The sequence below is a fragment of the Pelodiscus sinensis genome, chromosome 27 (genome assembly GCF_052426305.1).
Source record: "Pelodiscus sinensis isolate ZL-2025 chromosome 27, ASM5242630v1, whole genome shotgun sequence".
Lineage (NCBI taxonomy): Eukaryota > Metazoa > Chordata > Testudines > Trionychidae > Pelodiscus > Pelodiscus sinensis.
The window spans coordinates 10,550,820-10,569,104 of NC_143078.1; the positions used below are offsets into that span (position 1 = coordinate 10,550,820).

The 18,285-nt window shown below is 47.8% G+C and overlaps 1 protein-coding gene across 5 annotated transcripts in view; it reads right to left on the reverse strand.

The window, feature by feature from the left end:
- The window catches only part of MDFI (MyoD family inhibitor), a 48,752-nt gene that overhangs the window by 14,619 nt on the left and 15,848 nt on the right, over positions 1–18,285 (reverse strand). For all 5 annotated transcript variants that reach the window (XR_016347933.1, XR_016347932.1, XR_016347931.1 and 2 more), the window contains exon 3: positions 2,474–2,689. Coding sequence is in view for 1 of the 5 variants with exons in the window: in XM_075909891.2 (XP_075766006.1) it covers positions 2,474–2,689 (216 nt within the window). In the remaining 4 variants the exon portion in view is untranslated. The remainder of the gene's footprint in view (positions 1–2,473; positions 2,690–18,285) is intronic.

An 18,285-nucleotide genomic window follows, 5' to 3' on the forward strand; every position in this document is an offset into this window, starting at 1 on the left:
AAACCAGGTCCCCTGCCTTCGTTTGGTGTCATACAGAGTCTCATACTGGTGAGTTCCAGTATGATTGCAATATGCTAGGCTGCTCAATCTCCTGCAAGAAAGGCCCCCTGGGCCCATGAATCTGATGCAGGGAGAGAAAATCAGAAGCACGAGTCAGGAATTTCAAACATGCCTCCTCCCCAGCCACTCCCCACAAATATTCTACAGCCTTCAGTCACTGAATGTTTCTGAACATGGCAGAGTTCACAAAAGCGCCTGGTGTACATGGTTTGGCTTGCTCTGTTCCCTTGCATTCCTTGAATTAAATTGTTTGTAAATCAAAATCATGCCCTGGTTCAGACAAGCACCGAGGAGCAGAGACGTTGGGCCAGAATTTTCCCTCTGAGTTAATAATAATATCTTAGGGTACGTCTAGACAGCGGCGCTATTTCAGGAGACATCTGGTATCCCGAAATAACGTTTTCTGCATCTTAGGAACAAGCCCGTTATTTCGAAATATTCTCAAAATCACAGGCTTGCTATTCCGATGCCCTGGTAAACTTCGTTCCATGAGGATTAAGGGACTTGTTAGAATAGTGATCTATTTCGAAATGTGGTGCTGTGCAGACAGCACCACATTTTGAAATAGACTATCTTGGAATAAGCTACACGATTTGCGCAGCTGGAATTGCGTAGCTTATTTTGAGCTACGTGGTGCTGTATAGACGTTCCCTTACAGTGCCAGGGTGGTTTTCAACTCAAAGGATCCCAACACATTCCAAGGGAGATAGATGAGTGGCTTTATTCTACCGCCAAACATGCAGTTGTCTTTGGGATGGAACGCAATAGCTGTTTAACAGCACAGTGAAACGTTATGTGGCAGGTGAGTACAGGAGAGGAAGAAAGATCTTCTATCCAACTGCAAGTTCAAGGAGAATTTAAGGAGTTATAATGCAATGAACCAATTAGCAGGAGTCATCATTAAAACGCCACCTTCATCAACATTCACCATCCTACTGAGATACCACCATTAATTCTTAGGACAGGGGTGGGCAATAATTTTTGCCCGGGAGCCACTTCAAAAAATTTTGACATAGCCCCAGGCCACCCCGGAAGGGGTGGGGCCTAAACAGGAATGGGGGAGCCCCTCTGCTCCCCCTTCTCACTAGGCACCCATACCCTGGAAGAGGCTTGGCTGGCTCTCCCACCCCCAGGCCAATCAGAGCCTGCAGGCGAGGGAGCGTGGGAAGCCTCCTCCCCGCAGTGCCCAGGCAGGGTGAAGGAAACTTCACACAGCTGCCCTGCCCCCAGGCCTGGGGGTGGGGAGCGCCCGAAGTCTCCTCCGCTCTCCCAGCGCCCTGCAAGCAGCGCATGGCGCTGCTCCTAGCAGGGCGGGAGGGGTCTTCCCATGCTCCCCCGCCTCCAGGCCAATTAAGGCCTAGGGGTGGGGAGCAGCAGGTCAGATCCACTTGCTTAGCAGGCCGGATCTGACCCTCAGGGGCCCTTCTGCCCACCCCTGTCCTCGGATGCCAGGGATGTCTCCAACAGAGCAGGGTGACTGGTGGGAAATGGTGACTTTTTACTGGTAGCTTCTGGTAGAACCGTTTTCATTGTATTTCATTCCCCCGTGGTAAATAGGAAGTGTCTGTCCAAAGCTCTGCCCTGACTGGTTGTCACACACTCCAGTGTAACCACCCCACAAAGCAGCATCACCGGCGTGTGACAACCTAGAGGGGCCCAAGCTAGTAAATTTTGTGTGCTCCAGCCCTGCCCAATACTGGGGGGGAATCCTGAGCCTCAAAGGCTGGATCCAGGTAAACCGGGGGCTGCATCCGGCCCCTGGGCCTGAGGTTCCCCACTCCTGCCTTAAACCCACAATCCCTGTGGATTGGTCCTACTACTTCTTCATTCTCCTTTCCCCGAGGGTCCAACCCCTAGTTGCTTAACTCACCTACAGGCTGGGGTAGGAGGGACAGTCTCTAATGTTAGTAAACCCCCTTTCATTTCCCCATTCTTTCTCTTCAGCGGGAGCTCTTTCCCTCTGGGTGCATATCACAAGGCGTGTCCCTCATTTTTCTTCCCACATGTCCCTATGTTTAACTTTGGCAGGGCACGCTAACACCAGCAGTCACAATCCCCTCACTGGATGCAACTCTTACTTTCACCACCCAGACTAGTGCCGCCTACTAGGGTACTGGATACAAATACAGCTCCCTGCTTTTATCTGGGTGTGGGAGTATAATGGAAGAACAGGGATAGGCCCCCTCTTGCTAGGAGCCTCTGAAATTATTTTATATGTATTACAGTAGTTCCTACAAGCATTGTGCTTGGCGCTGTACATATTGAAAATGGAAAGATAGTCCCTGCCCTAAATAATTTATGCGTTTCTTTGAACCCTCAAGTGATGGAGAGGTACCATAGTGATTTCAGGGAACCAAGGCCCTGATGCCAATCCCGCCCCTGCAGAACCCAAGGGAAAGAAGCAGAGACTTACGTGTCACAGCTTCGGGCATGACCATGAACTCTGATGTGGCCTCGCTTTGGGGAGGTGTGGTTCCATTCGCCAGGAGGTTCGGGGACTTGTCTTCTGGCAGTTTCTCTTTCTCCTCCGTTGCTGGGGCCTGAGGGGGAGAGGCTGGGGTGTGGCACAGAGCAGACACTGCTACCGCTGGATTCTGCGTGGAGGAAGGGCACGAGATCTCCTCCTGATCTGAGAAAGACAATAGGGTTCTAGTTATTATTGTGTGTGTTAGTATACCACAGAGCAGGAACCCATGGCGTTAGGTGCTGTACGAACACAGAAAGTAGACAGTTCCTGTCCCAAGGAGCTTACATTAAGACAAGAGATGACAAATGGGTTCAGACAGACTGAGGGAGGAGTTCTAGGAAATCATGAGACACCTCTTCCATCAGCTGTTCCAGCTTCACAACCCTTAAGCAGTGCAAAGGCAGCAGGCAGACCATTCACAAGGAAGTTAAGAAGCCTCAGGCCAGATCTTTAGCCAGTGCAAACAGACACAGCTGCAGTGAAGCCAAGGGAGCTGCGTTGATTTACACCCCTTGAAGATCTGGTCCTTTTTGGGGTGGCATCTTCAAAAGTGTTCAGCATGGTCCAACTCCAACGGCTCCTTGTGCAGTTAAAGGTAAAAGTTCCCTGGACTTTGCTGGAACAGAGTCGGGCCGGCACTGAGCACCTGTGAATTCTCTGGGGGAAGGAACTATCATGCTCTGTGTTTGTACAGCACCTAACACAGTGGGCTCCTAGTCTGTGACCAGGAACAATTAAATAAGCGTCTCAGACTTTAAGACCAATCTAGTCTGAGCTCCTGCATGTTGCAGGTCACAGAACCTCACCTTCCTGAAATAGACTCCCCCCTTGCTGAGCTACTGAAGTCCTCCAATCATGATTTAAAGCCTTCCTTTTGCATCATTTTGAAACCACCAGGTTTTCACAATTAAAAATCACACAGTGTCTCAGGGTGTTTTTACACCGAAACAGGCTGGTGTGTTGTTTGGTTTTGTTTAAATCCCAGCCCCGGTTATTTTCGAATGTCTGGGGCATGACGTCAGCGTGCTCCCAGGAAGGTGCAGCAATTCAAAACAGTCACCAGGTCTTAGGCCCAATTGTGTACCCTGTGGAAAGCAAAACTGCCCTGCCCCTTATGCCGTTCCTGGCAGGGAGCCTCCTAGCCTGGTCCGCAGCCTGGGCTTGCAGCGCCCACACGAGAGAATGTCAAATCAGCCATGTAGACAGCGCTCGGAAGATATGGCTCATAAGAACATACGAACGGCCGTACTGGGTCAGCCCAAAGGTCCATCTAGCCCAGTATCCTGTCTGCCGACAGTGGCCAGCACCAGGTGCCCGAGAGAGGGTGGACCGAAGACAATGATCAAGCTATTTGTATCGTGCCATCCTTCTCCAGCCTCTGACAAACAGAGGCCAGGGACACCATTTCTGTCCCCTGGCTAATAGCCTTTTATGGACCTAACCTCCATGAAATTATCTAGCTTCTTTTTAAACTCTGTTATAGTCCTAGCCTTCACCGCCTCCTCTGGCAAGGAGTTCCACAGGTTGACGACACGCTGTGTGAAGAAGAACTTTCTTTTATTAGTTTTAAACCTGCTACCCATTAATTTCATTTGGTGTCCTCTAGTTCTTTTATTATGGGAACTAATAAATAACTTTTCTTTATTCACCCTCTCCACACCACTCATGATTTTATAGACCTCTATCCTATCCCCCCTCAGTCTCCTCTTTTCTAAACTGAAAAGTCCCAGTCGCTTTAGCCTCTCTTTATATGAGACCCGTTCCAAACCCCTAATCATTTTAGTTGCCCTTTTCTGAACCCTTTTCCAAGGCCAAAATATCTTTTTTGAGCCATACTGAAGCCCATTTCCCACCCCCAGCTTCTGAACCTGAGCACCAACCCGAAACACGATGCCTACACAGCAGCACGAGCATCCATCTGACAACCTCGGCAGGGAGGCGCCCGGCCGCGATCTGTGTAGCCGTCTCCACCGTGGCTTGAAATGAAATTGGAACAGAGGTCTCTTCCACCATGGAAAAAATATTTGGCATTTTCGTTCGGCCCCTTTGGGAGTCCCACATGGGCATGGGTAGGGCAGTGCTGGGAGAAAGCCCACGCTACCAGCTTAGTGAGGGGAGCTCACGCTGCTAAGGGGTCTGTCCAGGACACGGATTGCTGTGCTTTCTCACAGCAGGGTGAATACAAAGCCCTGTGCTGGGGGAATCTTCGCTGGCATGGACGTAGGGCACTGCCACGAAATCCTGGGCATTAGAAGGGCATTGCTCTGAGGAACACCCCAGATGGGAGGAAGAGGCCAGTGAGCGCAAGAGAAAGGTGGGGGTGCTGGTACTGCAGCTGCATCACCAGCTGACAAGCGGCACCGTGAGACCAGTGAGAAGAAGGAGGAAGTCTTCCGGCATAGGCCACGTGCTCCCGAAGCCTGCTAGAAAGGTACAGCTCTTTCTCACCCTCACAGACCGAGCCACTGGTTGCCACACACCCAGGCTTCAGCTACAGCCAGCTGACAGGCCCTTCAGGTTCCCTTGGCGTGGCTTTTGTCGGGCCCGCAGGAGACGGGCAAATCAGATGTGCCACCCTCAGCACATGGCAGTGGGCACGGAGGAGGGTACCCCCAATGCAGGAGGGGGAACAAGAGCAGGCATGGGTATTGGTAGGAATGCAGTGGAGCTGACAGAAGGATTCCCCAAAATCCAGGCCTTGCACACTTGTGAGGCGAGCTACCGTGGGACAGCCTGAGGACGACTTCAGTTGGCTCTGCTCATAGAACCATAGAGCTGGAAGAGACCTCAGGAAGTTATCAAGTCCAGCCCCCTGCCCAAGGCAGGACCAATCCCAACTAAATCATCCCAGCCAGGGCTTTGTCAAGCTGAGATTTAAAAACCTCCAGGGATGGAGACTCCACCCCCTCTCCAGGTAACTTCAGTTGGCTCTGCTGTCACAACACAACACGGATTTCCAGCCCCATGAATTCAAGCTCTGTCATGGTTAGTCCTGAGGGTGGGCAAGAACCCTACAGCAGCCAGGCTGGCTTGTCACACCCCTGAGCCGGCTTTGATGTCTGGACACAGGGTGTATCAAACTCGGGCTATTCCTCTAGTGCAGGCAAAGCTACTTCAGATACTGCCAACGTGAAGAAACGTCCCCTTTCTACCGAGCCCCCCTCACTGTCTTCTGCGGGCCTCCCAGACCGCCTATCAACCTCTCCCCCTCCCCCATGCCCCTTTGGCACTCAGAATAGCAACCGTTTATACCACAGGGGCTGGAGGTGCAGCAGCATTGGGGTGGAACTGCACTTTATATAAAGCTAAATTATACCTCAGGAGGATAAAGCTAGACCGAGCACCCATAATTACACTGACTGTAGCAAGAGATCTTACATGCAGGCGGGAAGGGGCAGAGGGCGGGGAGAGAGAGGCAGGCCTTGGACCCCTCATTATACTCGATATAACAAGAGATCCTACATGCAGGCAGACGGAGAAGGAGGCAGACGGGGAGGAAAGGAGGCAGACCTCACACATATAATTAGCGTGGCCATAATGACACAAGGGAGGAGGGCCTGATCCAAAGTCTGCTGGGGTCAGTGGCATCTTCGCATGCACGCTAAGGGACTCTGGAACAGGTCCAAGAGGCTAATAGAGAGAAGAGCAGGGGTATAGAAGGGCATGCTCCACCAAAAGGCTGGGGGAGGATGGACAGAGCATTAGCTCGGCACTTGAAAGACTTGCGATTTGATGCTGAGCTCTGCTACTGATTTCCTGGATAGTTAACTTTTAATCTATCCAGTGCCTCAGCTCCCCCTCCTTCCCTAACTCAGGGGGAGAGGAGGAAAAGGAGAGGAAAAAATTCATTCCGGATGCTGACCTGCTTGGATATGGATTGGGGTAATATAAGCACCTAGACAGACACTCAACAGAGGCATGTGAGCCGTGCTAAGCCCTCCTCCTAAGTTCAGAGGGATTTAAGACCCTGAATGTAAACATACAGGGGATTTTGCTCACAGCTATTTTTTTTACATACCAGCAAAGCTGGACTGGTTTATGGCTTCACACGAACATCAAGATTAAAGTCCCTTCTGGGACCGCCCGACAGAATAAAAGATGCAATTTTCTAGAGGTTTTTAAAAAACCCTTGTAGCATGGAGCAGAGAATTCTCTCCCTTGCTGCAGAATTCTGCAGGCCGTTAAAACCCCCCAACAAACAGCCTTCATTCTCTAGGCAATTGTTTAGGTTGTTACTGTAATTTCTGTAGACCCCTGTGGATTTTACAGGACCCCTATTCACTCCTGTAGAGCTTTCCCTCACGCATGTGCTTTTGCCTGTTTTGATGCCAAACCAGGAGAAATTCAGCAACTTCAGCCAAGGTTTGTGTTGAGAATTTGGGTCCTGTGCTCAGAGTGAGTAGGAGGGCGTGAACTAGGGATGTTAGCAAATGTGGGTTTTTGTAAACATATAATTGCTGAATTTTTCAGCGGTCACACGTTTACATTCCGGGGGGCAGGCGGGAACCAGTGTTTTAAGCTCCTGGCTCCCACCTGACCTCCCTACCCCACTGATACAGAGACAGCAGTGCAGGGGATGGGGGGGAGGTGCCTCCATGGGAGCCGGTACACACAGTGAGCTGGCTTGAAAGCTGGCTTCCCAGGTGTACCCATCTCCCACCTGCCCCCCCTCCACACTGCTGCTTCTGTATCAGAGGCAGCAGCATGGTGGGAGGGCGAGGCAGTTCTGTGGGAGTCAGTGCTCGGGGGGAGCTGTTTTAAGGGGGACCAGCTCCTACCTTCCCCTCCTCCCCCGCACCCTGCACTGCTGCCTCTGTGGGATGCAGCAAGGGAGAACATGTGCAGAGAGCTGGCTTTAAAGCCGGCTCCCTGTGGGCACTGGCTCCTGCCTTTGCTGCCTCTGTATCAGAGGCAGAAAGGGTGGAGGTGCGTGTTGTCGGTGGGATTAACTGATGAGCCCAGGCTTATCGGTTAATAATGTAAACAGCTACATGCTAATATCCCTTATGTGAACCCCTTGAAAACTCCAGCCATGGGAGAAAAAGAGGTGCATGCCTGGGTGTAAAGAAAATAGTGGCCACACAGAGCGAAATCCTGCAGTCATTTGTCTGGGCTGTCATGCTCCTGTCAGGAATTTGGCTTGCAGCGTTTGCCCTTATCGGCCAGATCGAAAGCCAATGGCAAAAATTCCATTGACTTGAATGAGTTTTGGTGCAAGTCCTTCACACTACATGATCCCGAGTTTGCATTTCAGATTTTCCACTGCCTTTGTGTAAACCTGGAACTGATATGAGTGGAATTTCCCTGTCCTACTCGAGTGCTATCGGACAGCTGGATCTAGCCCAGCAGTTATTATTCACACTTTTATAGGGTGCCCTGAATAGACAAAACACTGACACAATTAGAAAAAGACACAATTGGCTACTCACAAAAGCCTGCAATGATGGTCACATACGCATGTTTCTCCCTGTAACTGCACTGACTTAAGTAAGGTCATTTCTGGCTTACCCCAAACCAAGTGACTAGAGGATGGGACCCAACACCTGAAATATTAGCTTTCCAGCTAACTAGGGGTTACCCCTGGAAGGCTACGTCTACACTGTGGGGTTTTTTGCAGAAGAGGAAATGCAAATGGAGAGCTCATTTGCGTATCTTGCGCTCTCATTTGCATATCTTCTTCCAATTCTTTTTGCGGAAGAGATTTTTGCGATAAAAAGGCCTCTGTAGACCGGGCCGTTTGTCGGAAAAACCCCTTTTTGTGCAAGATCCCTTATTCCTCAAAAAATGAGGTTTACAGGCTCTTGCACAAAAGGGTTTTTTTCTGACAAATGGCCCCATCTACACAGGGCTTTTTATCGCAAAAACCTCTTCCACAAAAAGGATCAGAAGAAGATATGCAAATGAGAGCATGCGATATGCAAATGAGCGTCTATTTGCATTTCCTCTTCCGTAAAAAACCCACAGTGTAGCCGTAGCCGGGGCTAGTAAAAGATGAGAGAAAGGACGACTTTGCGGTTAAGCTCTTAAACAAGGACTTTGGAGAGCTAGTTTCAATTCCCAACTCTGTCACAGACCCCATGGCATGGGCCAGTCACTATGCCTCAAATATAAAATGGGGATCGTCACCCCCCTTTTGTTTGTTTAGAGCAGAAGCTTGTGAGGGCAGGAACAGTCTCTCACGATGTGTCTGCAGTGCCTAGAACAATGGCGGCTGTCGATACTAATGCAACACGAGTAATTTGGAGAGACGGGGAGCTGGCTAGTGCTCTTCATACATGATTAATTACACCATACACCCGGTCTCCTATACAAACAGAGAGGTGGAGGGAGGAAATTAGCAATTAGATTCATTTCCATGGGAACAAACAGGCCAGACCACGGGCAGAAATGTTCCACATGGGAACATTTGGACAAGTGGGCTCTCCCCTATGGCATGCACACTGACTCCCTCTTTAGAGGCACGCCCACAGGCGAGCTGCCGCGATACCCAAGTGTTCCACGGGTCTCCTGAGCTGTTGACGCAGCATCAAGTCTCTCCTGGCACTGAGGCAGGGAGGCGAGAAGAGTTCCCTGCTCTCTGTGGTTCTGAGATTGACCTGATGCAGTGTCAGTGCATGAGTGTCACCATGAACCGCTCAGCGCCCCACGAACGGGGGCACCTTCGCGGGCAGGAACTCAGATTTCCTTGTCGCGGTGGGAGGCAGTCCGGGAAACAGCCCAAACATGCTCACACTTCAAACAGGCATGAGAGACCCTGCAAGGAGGCAGATCAACCCCTTCTTTGATGTTGCTTCTGCACCTTCTTCCCTGCTGGGTGCTTTCCAGACCCGGCCCAGGGGAAAACAACTATCCGCTAAACACCGCACCCTTGTGGAGCAGCTTTCAGCTCAGGATTTTAAAGTGCTTTAGTAACAAGACTTGTGAAACAGACAGGAGGTTTTATTAGCCTCTTGTGAGGAGTAGGTGATGTAACCTCCTCGCATTTGCATGGAAAATCATCAGCAGAGCTGAGAGTAGAACCCAGGAGTCCTGCCTCCTAACCATCCCTTGGGGAGATCCCCCCGCCGGGAGCTATACACCTTCTGGGTGGAAGAAGCCATGCATTCAATATCATTTCAGTCATGTCCCGTGTAACGCTCCATAGGACTCTGATGCCTCCTGCTCTGAAGAGTGTCACTGCATCACAGACGGAAACTTGGCATAACAAGGCCCCCAATAGAGCAGCGACAGGCAGCCAAGACTAGGGATTGAGCCGCACAAGTGACTCCCTACCCTTCCCCCTCCCTGCCAGCACCGATTCCCACTCCAACCCCCCTCCTCCCTCTCCCTCCCAGAGCTTGAACACTGAGGATGCACCGTTATTCCGAGATAACTAGCATTATTCCGAAATAACAACGCGAGCATCTACACAGCCATTCCACCATTTCAAAATAATTTCGAAATAATGGGCGGCTTATTCTGAAATCTGTAAACCTCATTCCGTGAGCAATAACGCCTCTTCTAAAATAGCTATTTCGAAAAAGGCCTGTGTAGATGCTCCACGGCTGCTATTTCGAAATCGCCCCTCAGTAGGGCCATTCTAAGTTATTCCTCCCCACTGCCTCCTGGGGCTCTGATCGAGATAGCACGTCCACATTAGGGAAGCCTGCCTCGGGCCAATGTTGAGGCTTCCCTGCAGTGTAGATGTGCTATTTCGAAATAAGCGAACTAGTCCGGAATAGCTTATTTTGAAATAGCCGTGCAGTGTAGATTTCCCCTGAATCAGCCAATTCACAGCACTCCAAAAGTGCTGGGAGGGAAGGGGTGGAGTAGGTAAGTGCAGGGCTCCAGTGCCCCCTCCCTCCGTGCCTGAGAGGTGTGGGAGAGGGGGACAGAGAGGCAGTGCGCAGGCTGCAGACGAACCCCAATGGGCCGCAGGTTGCCCAACACAGCAGTGGAGAATGACTGGTAAAGCTGTGGGTTTGGTGCCCAAGGGAGGCCTGCCCACTCAGGGGCTCTAAGAAGACACTGCACGTTAGCAGCACTTGCAGTCCCACCCCAAGTGTCTTATGAGCCAGAGGCTTCTTTCTATCTCTCCTTGTTCAGCCCCCGGGACTCTGATCTCCTCGATAACCTCTTGCACAACTCACCTGGGGAGACAGATCCTGCCAGGGTTTGAGCAACCCTCCACCACCCCTGAAATCCACAGAGTTTTACTTCTTTGCAGTCGTACTGTTGGCAGCGCCTCAGGGTCTCGATGTGCTGGGTGCTGTTTGTACACATGCTCAGAGACCATCCCCACCCCACAGAGTTTCGGGCTGGATGTTTTTAAAGGATTCAGGCACCGAACTTCCACTGAAATCGATGCGTTTTAGAAGCCTCAATGTCCTTAAATATCCCACTTTGACAGTCTAACAGACCTGACAGGCAAAGGCTGGAAAGGGAAACTGAGGCACAGCGAGGTGGGAGTGGCTCTCCCAAGCTAACTCAGCAGGTCAGTGACAGAGCAAGGAATAGAAGTCAGCCCTTCTGACTCCCAGCCTACTGCTCAGTCTGCTCGGCCTCATGATCCTTCACCCAATGCCGCCCGGCCAGGAACGGGCTGTTTTCCTCTTGAGCAAAGGCTGACGTTCCAGGGACCTGCAGGGAGAGAGCTGCAGGCGCAGCTGCTCATGGCACTGGAAGCAGACACGAGGCTGACCTGAAATCTTCTGGGGTTATGAGTGATCTTCCCGGCGAGCTGCTGAGCCCCGGCAGTTGTCTCTAAAGCCATCGCTCACCCCAGATGAATGGCTGTGAGCAGACACTGACTATAGGCTAGTGAGTAGAGGTTGATGTGTGAAGTGTTGGATTGGGTATTGCCCGATCCTAATCTTGTCATATAGCTGCTGCATTTCACCAGCCTTCCCTTACAATGCGGGACATCTCACCACCTTTCACGCAAGCCTCAGCACCCAACAGAATGACTTCTTATCCTCAAATGGGGAAACTGAGGTAGGGCCCAGAAATCCTGAGGTTTGCTTTACTCATAAGATTACTCAGCGGACTAAAATGTCATTCCTGCACCTTCCCCAGTTACACTTTTATACAAATGCGGATACAGTCTGCACCTCATAATCAGGACCAAGATCAGAGAATCCATTGCTGAACCAGGATAACATGCTGGTTTTATGCAGGTTAATAGATTTCCCCTTCCATTTTACAAGTACATGCCTGAGTCCTTATTAGGTAACAAAATGGAGTACTTGCTGTCCACCATTAATGATGCACACAACATAACTGCTAAATAATATTTTTAAAAATATGTTGGAGGAGAAAAAATGAATGTCAACTGGGCATAGGAAAACATTTTTTTTATAAGCACAGACACAATAGGATGCAATAAGCATTCAAAAATCATGAGTCAGGCCTCAGTCAATCATGGTATTGGCTTAAAAAGTGAAAGATTATTTTAAAAATGTTTTTTTCATTTGCCTGCTGGTTTCTGAGCCTTCAGGGTGCCCTTGAATCACACTTTCAGACTTTTTCTCTTCAACCACAAGGACTAGAAACTTACTTAAGGGAAAAAGAAAAGCTGGAATGTTCATGTTATCACTAGAATCCAGAAGCTGGGACTTTAAGACCAAAACCATACCAAATATTGCAAGATTTGCTGGAAAAACAGAGCTGGTGACACTGAATAATGTTTATCTTCACCTATTTCACTGGGAACTTTGTACAATACAAAATATGCAAAACTAACACCTGTTACAAGTAGACGGGCATGTCCATTCATTGATGAATTTATTTCTCTGGTACTCTATTTCCACTGGAAAGGTAGCATGGGCCAATATTTGGGCACGGCCTTGAGTAGGATAAAAAGAGAGAGGTGTGTGTGTGTGTGTGTGTGTGTGTGTGCGCGCGCGCGCGTGTGCGTGTGTGAGTGAGTGAGTAAGAGAGAGATTGGGGAGGAGAGAGAGAGAAATTGGAAGGAGTGTTACACTATTTTTAGTTGTTAAGATCTAATCAACATGTTTTAAAACTTCTGTGCAAACAACTAGAAATTGCACCATATTGGCAACTGGTGGTCAGAAGTTGCTTTAGCTGAACTGGATGTAACACAGTTTAGCTGTGAGTGTAAACAAAGGACAAGCTGCTCTCAGGACTAGTTCAACTAATCTTTGCTCTGACTTCAGATGGATGTCAGAATGGCCCCAGATTTCCAGGAAGGATAGCCGTGTTAGTCTGTATTGGCAAAAACAGCGAGGAGTACTGTGGCACCTTAGGGTATGTCTAGTTCGAACTAGTGTGGCTAATGTAGTCATTCGAACTTGCAAATGAAGCCCGGGATTTAAATATCCCGGGCTTTATTTGCATGTTCCAGGGCGCCGCCATTTTTAAATGCCCCATAGTTCGAACTCCCTGCCCATAATTCAAAGCTCCTAATTCAAACTACCGTTACTCCTCCTGCAATGAGTTCGAATGACTACATTAGCCACACTAGTTCGAACTAGGGTGGCTGTGTAGACATTCCCTTAGAGACTAACCACTTTATTGGGACATATGTTTTCGTGGGTAAAACCCACTTCACCAGATGAATTGGAGAATTACAGAAATAGGAGTATATTCAAGGAAGAAGTTGCCCATGTTGATGACTTGATTAGCTTTATTAACACAGGCAATTTCTTCCTCTATATATATACTTCTATTTCTATAACTTCTGCTCCAATTCATCTGATGAAGTGGGTTTTACCCATGAAAGCTTATGCCCTAATAAAGCTGTTAATCTCGAAGGCTATGTTTACACTGCAGTGGTATTTTGGGAGGTATCCTGAAATAGCACGCCCCTTATTTCGAAATATAACCAGCTTGCTATTCTGACGTCCCTGTCAACCTCATTCCACGAAGAGTAAGGGACTTTTTGGAATAGCGATTTATTTTGAAATAAGTGCTGTGTAGATAGCATCAATTTTCAAAATAAGCCATTTTAAAATATGCTCAAAATAAGCTACGCAATTTGCGTAGCTCAAATTGTGTAGCTTATTTTGAGCTCTGGGTGCAGTGTAGATGCACCCTAAAGTGCCTCAGGACTTCTCATTGTTTTTCCCTGATTTCCTGTACTTCAAGGATACCAAGGATGACTGACACACTCATTCCTCTTCATTTTCTTTTGCTCTTGTGTTCTTGTGGAACACAGACCAGAGGAAGCATCCAAGTAAGACTCTTGTGCCAACATCCCAAATGGAAAGAGCTGAGAGATTTGGATAAGGGTCAGAGGAATTGCAGAAATGTATAAGCAGAGCAGTCAGTTTAACTTCTGTGCCAGGGAAAATAATGGAGCAAGTAATTAAGGAATTCATCTGCAAACAACTGGAAGATAATAAGGTGATAGGTAACAGCCAGCATGGATTTGTAAAGAACAAACCAATCTTTGATAAGATAATATGTCTTATGGATAAGGGAGAAGCAGTGGACGTGGTATACTAGACTTTAGTAAGGCATTTGACACGGTCTCGCATGACCTTCTTATCAATAAACTAGGGAAATACAACCTAGATGGGGTTACTATTAGGTGGGTGCATAATTGGCTGGATAACCGGTCTCAGAGAGTAGTAATTAAAGGTTCACAGTCATGCTGAAAGGGTATAACAAGTGGGGTTCCACAGGGATCTGTTTTGGAACTGGTTCTGTTCAATATCTTCATCAACAATTTAGATACTGGCAAAGAGAATACACTTATTAAGTTTGCAGATGGTACCAAGCTGGGAGAGGTTGCAAGTGCTTTGGAGGAAAGGGTCATAATTCAAAACGCTCTGAACAAACTAGAGAAATGGTCTGAGGTAAATAGTATGAAGTTTAATAAGGACAAATGCAAAGTGCTCCACTTAGGAAGGAACAATCAGTTTCACATAAGAAGAATAGGAAGTGACTGTCTAGGAAGGAGTACTGCAGAAAGGGATCTAGGGGCCATAGTGTACCGCAAGGTAAATATGAGCCAACAGTGTGACACTGTTGGGAAAAAAGCAAACATCATTCTAGGATGCATTAACAGGAGTCTTGTGAGCAAGATATGAGAAGTAATTCTTTTGCTCTACTCTGCACTGATTAGGCCTCAATTAGAGTATTGCCTCCAGTTCTGGGAACCGCATTTCAAAAACAAATAAAACAAACAAACAAAAACAGAGAAATTGGAGAAGGTCCAGAGAAGAGCAGCAAAAATGGTTAAAGGTCCAGAAAACATGAGCTGTGAGAGAAGACTGAAAGAATTGGGTGTGTTTCATTTGAAAAAGAGAAGACTGAGAGGGGACATGAGAGCAGTTTTCAAGAACCAAAAAGGGTGGTACAGGAGGAGGGAAAATTGTTCTCCTTGACATCTGAGGATAGGACAAGAAGCAATGGGCTTAAATTGCAGCAGGGGAAGTTTAGGTTGGACACTAGGAAAAAACTTCCTAACTGTCAGGGTGGTTAAGCACTGGAATAAATTGCCTAGGGAGGTGGTGGAATCTCCATCACCGGAGATATTTAAGAGCAGGTTAGATAGACACCTATCAGGGATGAGCTAGATGGTGCTTGGTTTTACCGTGAAGGACTTGATGATTTCTCGAGGTCCCTTCCAGTTCTAGGATTCTATGATAGGAATGGTCATTTTAGACCAGAGCTTTTTTGGAGCTGTGTCCCATCTTTAATGGCAAGTGGTGACACAAAGGAAGGGCTGAGAATCCTCCTACTGGGCAATTCAAGAATAACTTCCTGACATGTTGGCGGCTACTGTTATATCTGTTTATGAATTACTGGAATGCGCTCAGGCTTTGCTGAGGACTGTGGTTCAAGAACCTATATAAAACCAACAGCTTTCCTTGGCAGTGCCCAAACAGAGCAGTACTCCAAATGTCTCCCTTTTATCTCTTTTCTTAAGGTTTCTTCAGAAGCAATGCTATTCTAGGTCCATCTGGTTCTTCTGGCTCATCTTGGTTTAGTCTCTTTCAACATTCATTCCGTTATGTCCATTTTTAAGGGCTGTATTTGCTTTGGTGATTCTCTTTTCTGTTTGGTTTTAGGAGAAGCAGTCCCATTCCAGGCATTTCCGAGTGCCCTGGTACAATCAACCCCGACCTTGGTTTAAGTTATAATAAAAGGATGCTGCCTACCGAATTTGGTGGTCCTAGCTCTTTCCGTTTAGGAGCAGTTCTTGATCAAACAGGGAGACAAACAGACAATGTTTCTAAAATATAGAGCAGATAAAAAGGTTAGAGGTTGCTATTAACAGATGCATTTGGCCTGCCACTATCTGAAGCAAATCTCTTCTTTTTGAAAAACTTGGGCTATTTGAATGTAGAAGCTTGGTTTGACCCATTCCAAAGATGATGGGGTGGGCGAATCGCCACATTTGGATCCAGACTTACACCCTTCCAAACTTGAAGAGGATCTCTATCTAACGTGTGGCCTCTGGTGAGGCCATATCTGGAGTATTGTGTCCAGTTCTAGACCCCCAATTACAGGAAGGATGTGAATGCATTGGAGAGGGTCCAGCAGAGGGTGACCAAAATGATTAGGGGGCTAGAGCATATGACCTACAAGGAGAGGCTGAGGGAGCTGGGTCTATTTAGTCTGCAGAAGAGAAGAGTGAGGGGGGATTTGATAGCAGCCTTCAACTTCCTGAAGGGAGGTTCCAAAGAGGCTGGAGAAAGGCTGTTCATAGTAGTGATGGATGGCAGAACAAGGAACAATGGCCTCAAGTTGTGGTGGGAGAGGTCTAGGTTGGATATTAGGAAAAACTATTTCCCTAGGAGGGTAGTGAAGCACTGGAATGGGTTACCTAGCGAAGTAGTGAAGTCTCCATCCCTAGAGGAGTTTAAGTCTTGGCTTGACAAAGCCCTGGTTGGATTGATTTAATTGGGATTAGTCCTGCCTTGGGCAGGGGGCTGGACTTGATGGCCTTCTGAGGTCTCTTCCAGCTCTATGATTCTATGATGGCTAGAGTCCCTTTTGCATAAGAATGAAGGCCTGGATTTGCCTCTCATTTTTGTCTTCATCTTTCCCTTTCCTTTAATCTCCCAGGAATGGCTAGTCAGAGGAAAGATAATAGTGGATGGAGAGATAAAGATATACTCTGTGGAGGCAGTTACCATTATCAACATACTAGTGTGCAACAACTGGGAACTTTCTAATCTGCTCTTTTGCAGATAAAATGAATGAGTGGTCTCTCTTGGTTTCCTCTCATATTCTACCTACTCCATTTGGCTGATTTGTTGACTCCCCGCCACGCCCCCCAACAGCTATTTTAGAACTTGATTAAACAATTTAGAATATGTCGGAGACAGTGTTGGAGAAAAATCCCCCAATCCCATAAACCAGAGTGGGGGTGGGGGGGCGGGAGAGAGAGAGAGAAAAAAACTCTGTTTTGGAAGTTTGCTCAACTGGGAGAAATCCAAATGGCTTATTTACATTCAGTCTGAAATTAAAGCACTAACGCCTTTCAGAGTCAAAGATATTCAGCGAAAAGAGGGGGAGAGAAATGCCCAGAAAACCACAGCCGAGCTCAAACTAATCAGCAAGCTCCTGACGCATCAAGCACAGCTTTGCTTTCACAGATGTCCATACCTCGCTGGTTCCACCAGCAGTGTTTGTCCTTGGGTCTCGCCGCACGTTTGGGTGGTGGTTTAATCAAAGATTTTCACTGCTGGACCATGAGGTGTTTGGTCACAAAGGTTTGTTTCTATGAAAAGTTACTTCTGTAGCAACAACATGAATAATTTACCAGCACCACATCAGGGTTATTATTATTTGTTGTTTAAAGGGCTCTGGTGAGTAGAGACCTAAAGGCTGAGGAAATTCCAGATTGGCCAACCCGCGGCAGTGTTTCCTGTAAGCTGTGTGCTTGTGGAGATAAGAGAGATTCCAGTGCTGCCAGCTGATTAGCAGAGCACCCACGCGGCTTTTTCCAGTGGTGCACATTCATATGTGCCCTAGTGCATGTAAAATTATTCTGCACACGTATGGTCCACTGTGCAAGTCTCTGACAATGGTCACTGCCCAACTGCTTCAGAATCACTGCAAGAGCTCCTGAATGTAAAATAGGCTCTGACCACCTTGCTCCTTTAAAATGTATGCTCTTTGGGGCAGAGCCATAGAGTCCTGATACAAACGAACAACGATCAAGGTTAACCATTCAGGTGACTTGGCCTAAACCATGTCCCACTTCCAGCATGGATCCAGGAAATCCTTTTACAAAGTTTTCACAGTTCAGGACATGGCAGAAGCCTCAGCACAGAGAGGCCACTGTATTAGAGGGAGAGGAAGTTTGTGTGCTGCAGAGCAGACCTCCCTCCTCAAATTAAAGAGGCGGAAAGTAAACCCAGCATGGCTAAATGGAGACGCCCGTGGCTAAAACCCCGGCTGTTTGAACAACACAATACCACAGGTTTCAAGAAAGGTTAAAAACTGGAAAGAAAAACACTCTTCTGAGACCCTTCATTCTTCATCTGTCTACAAAAGCTTTGACTTTGGTGTGATTGTTCCTGATTTACAACATTGTAAGTGGCTATGTCTTCGCATTAAAAACTAAGGTTGTCTTTACATGGAGAGAGCTGTCTTGATGTAAAATCCTAGTGACAACAAGGAACAGGTATTTTTTTCTTGATTAGCTGAAATCAAATATATCTCCCTCACCTAGCTTCACGTGCAACAAAAACCCACCTTCATTTGCAACCAAGACAGCCATTGGTATGAAAATAAGACTCCAGATGATGAACAGTGATCCAGAAAAAAACAAAAATCATTATTTTCCTATGTACATGTGA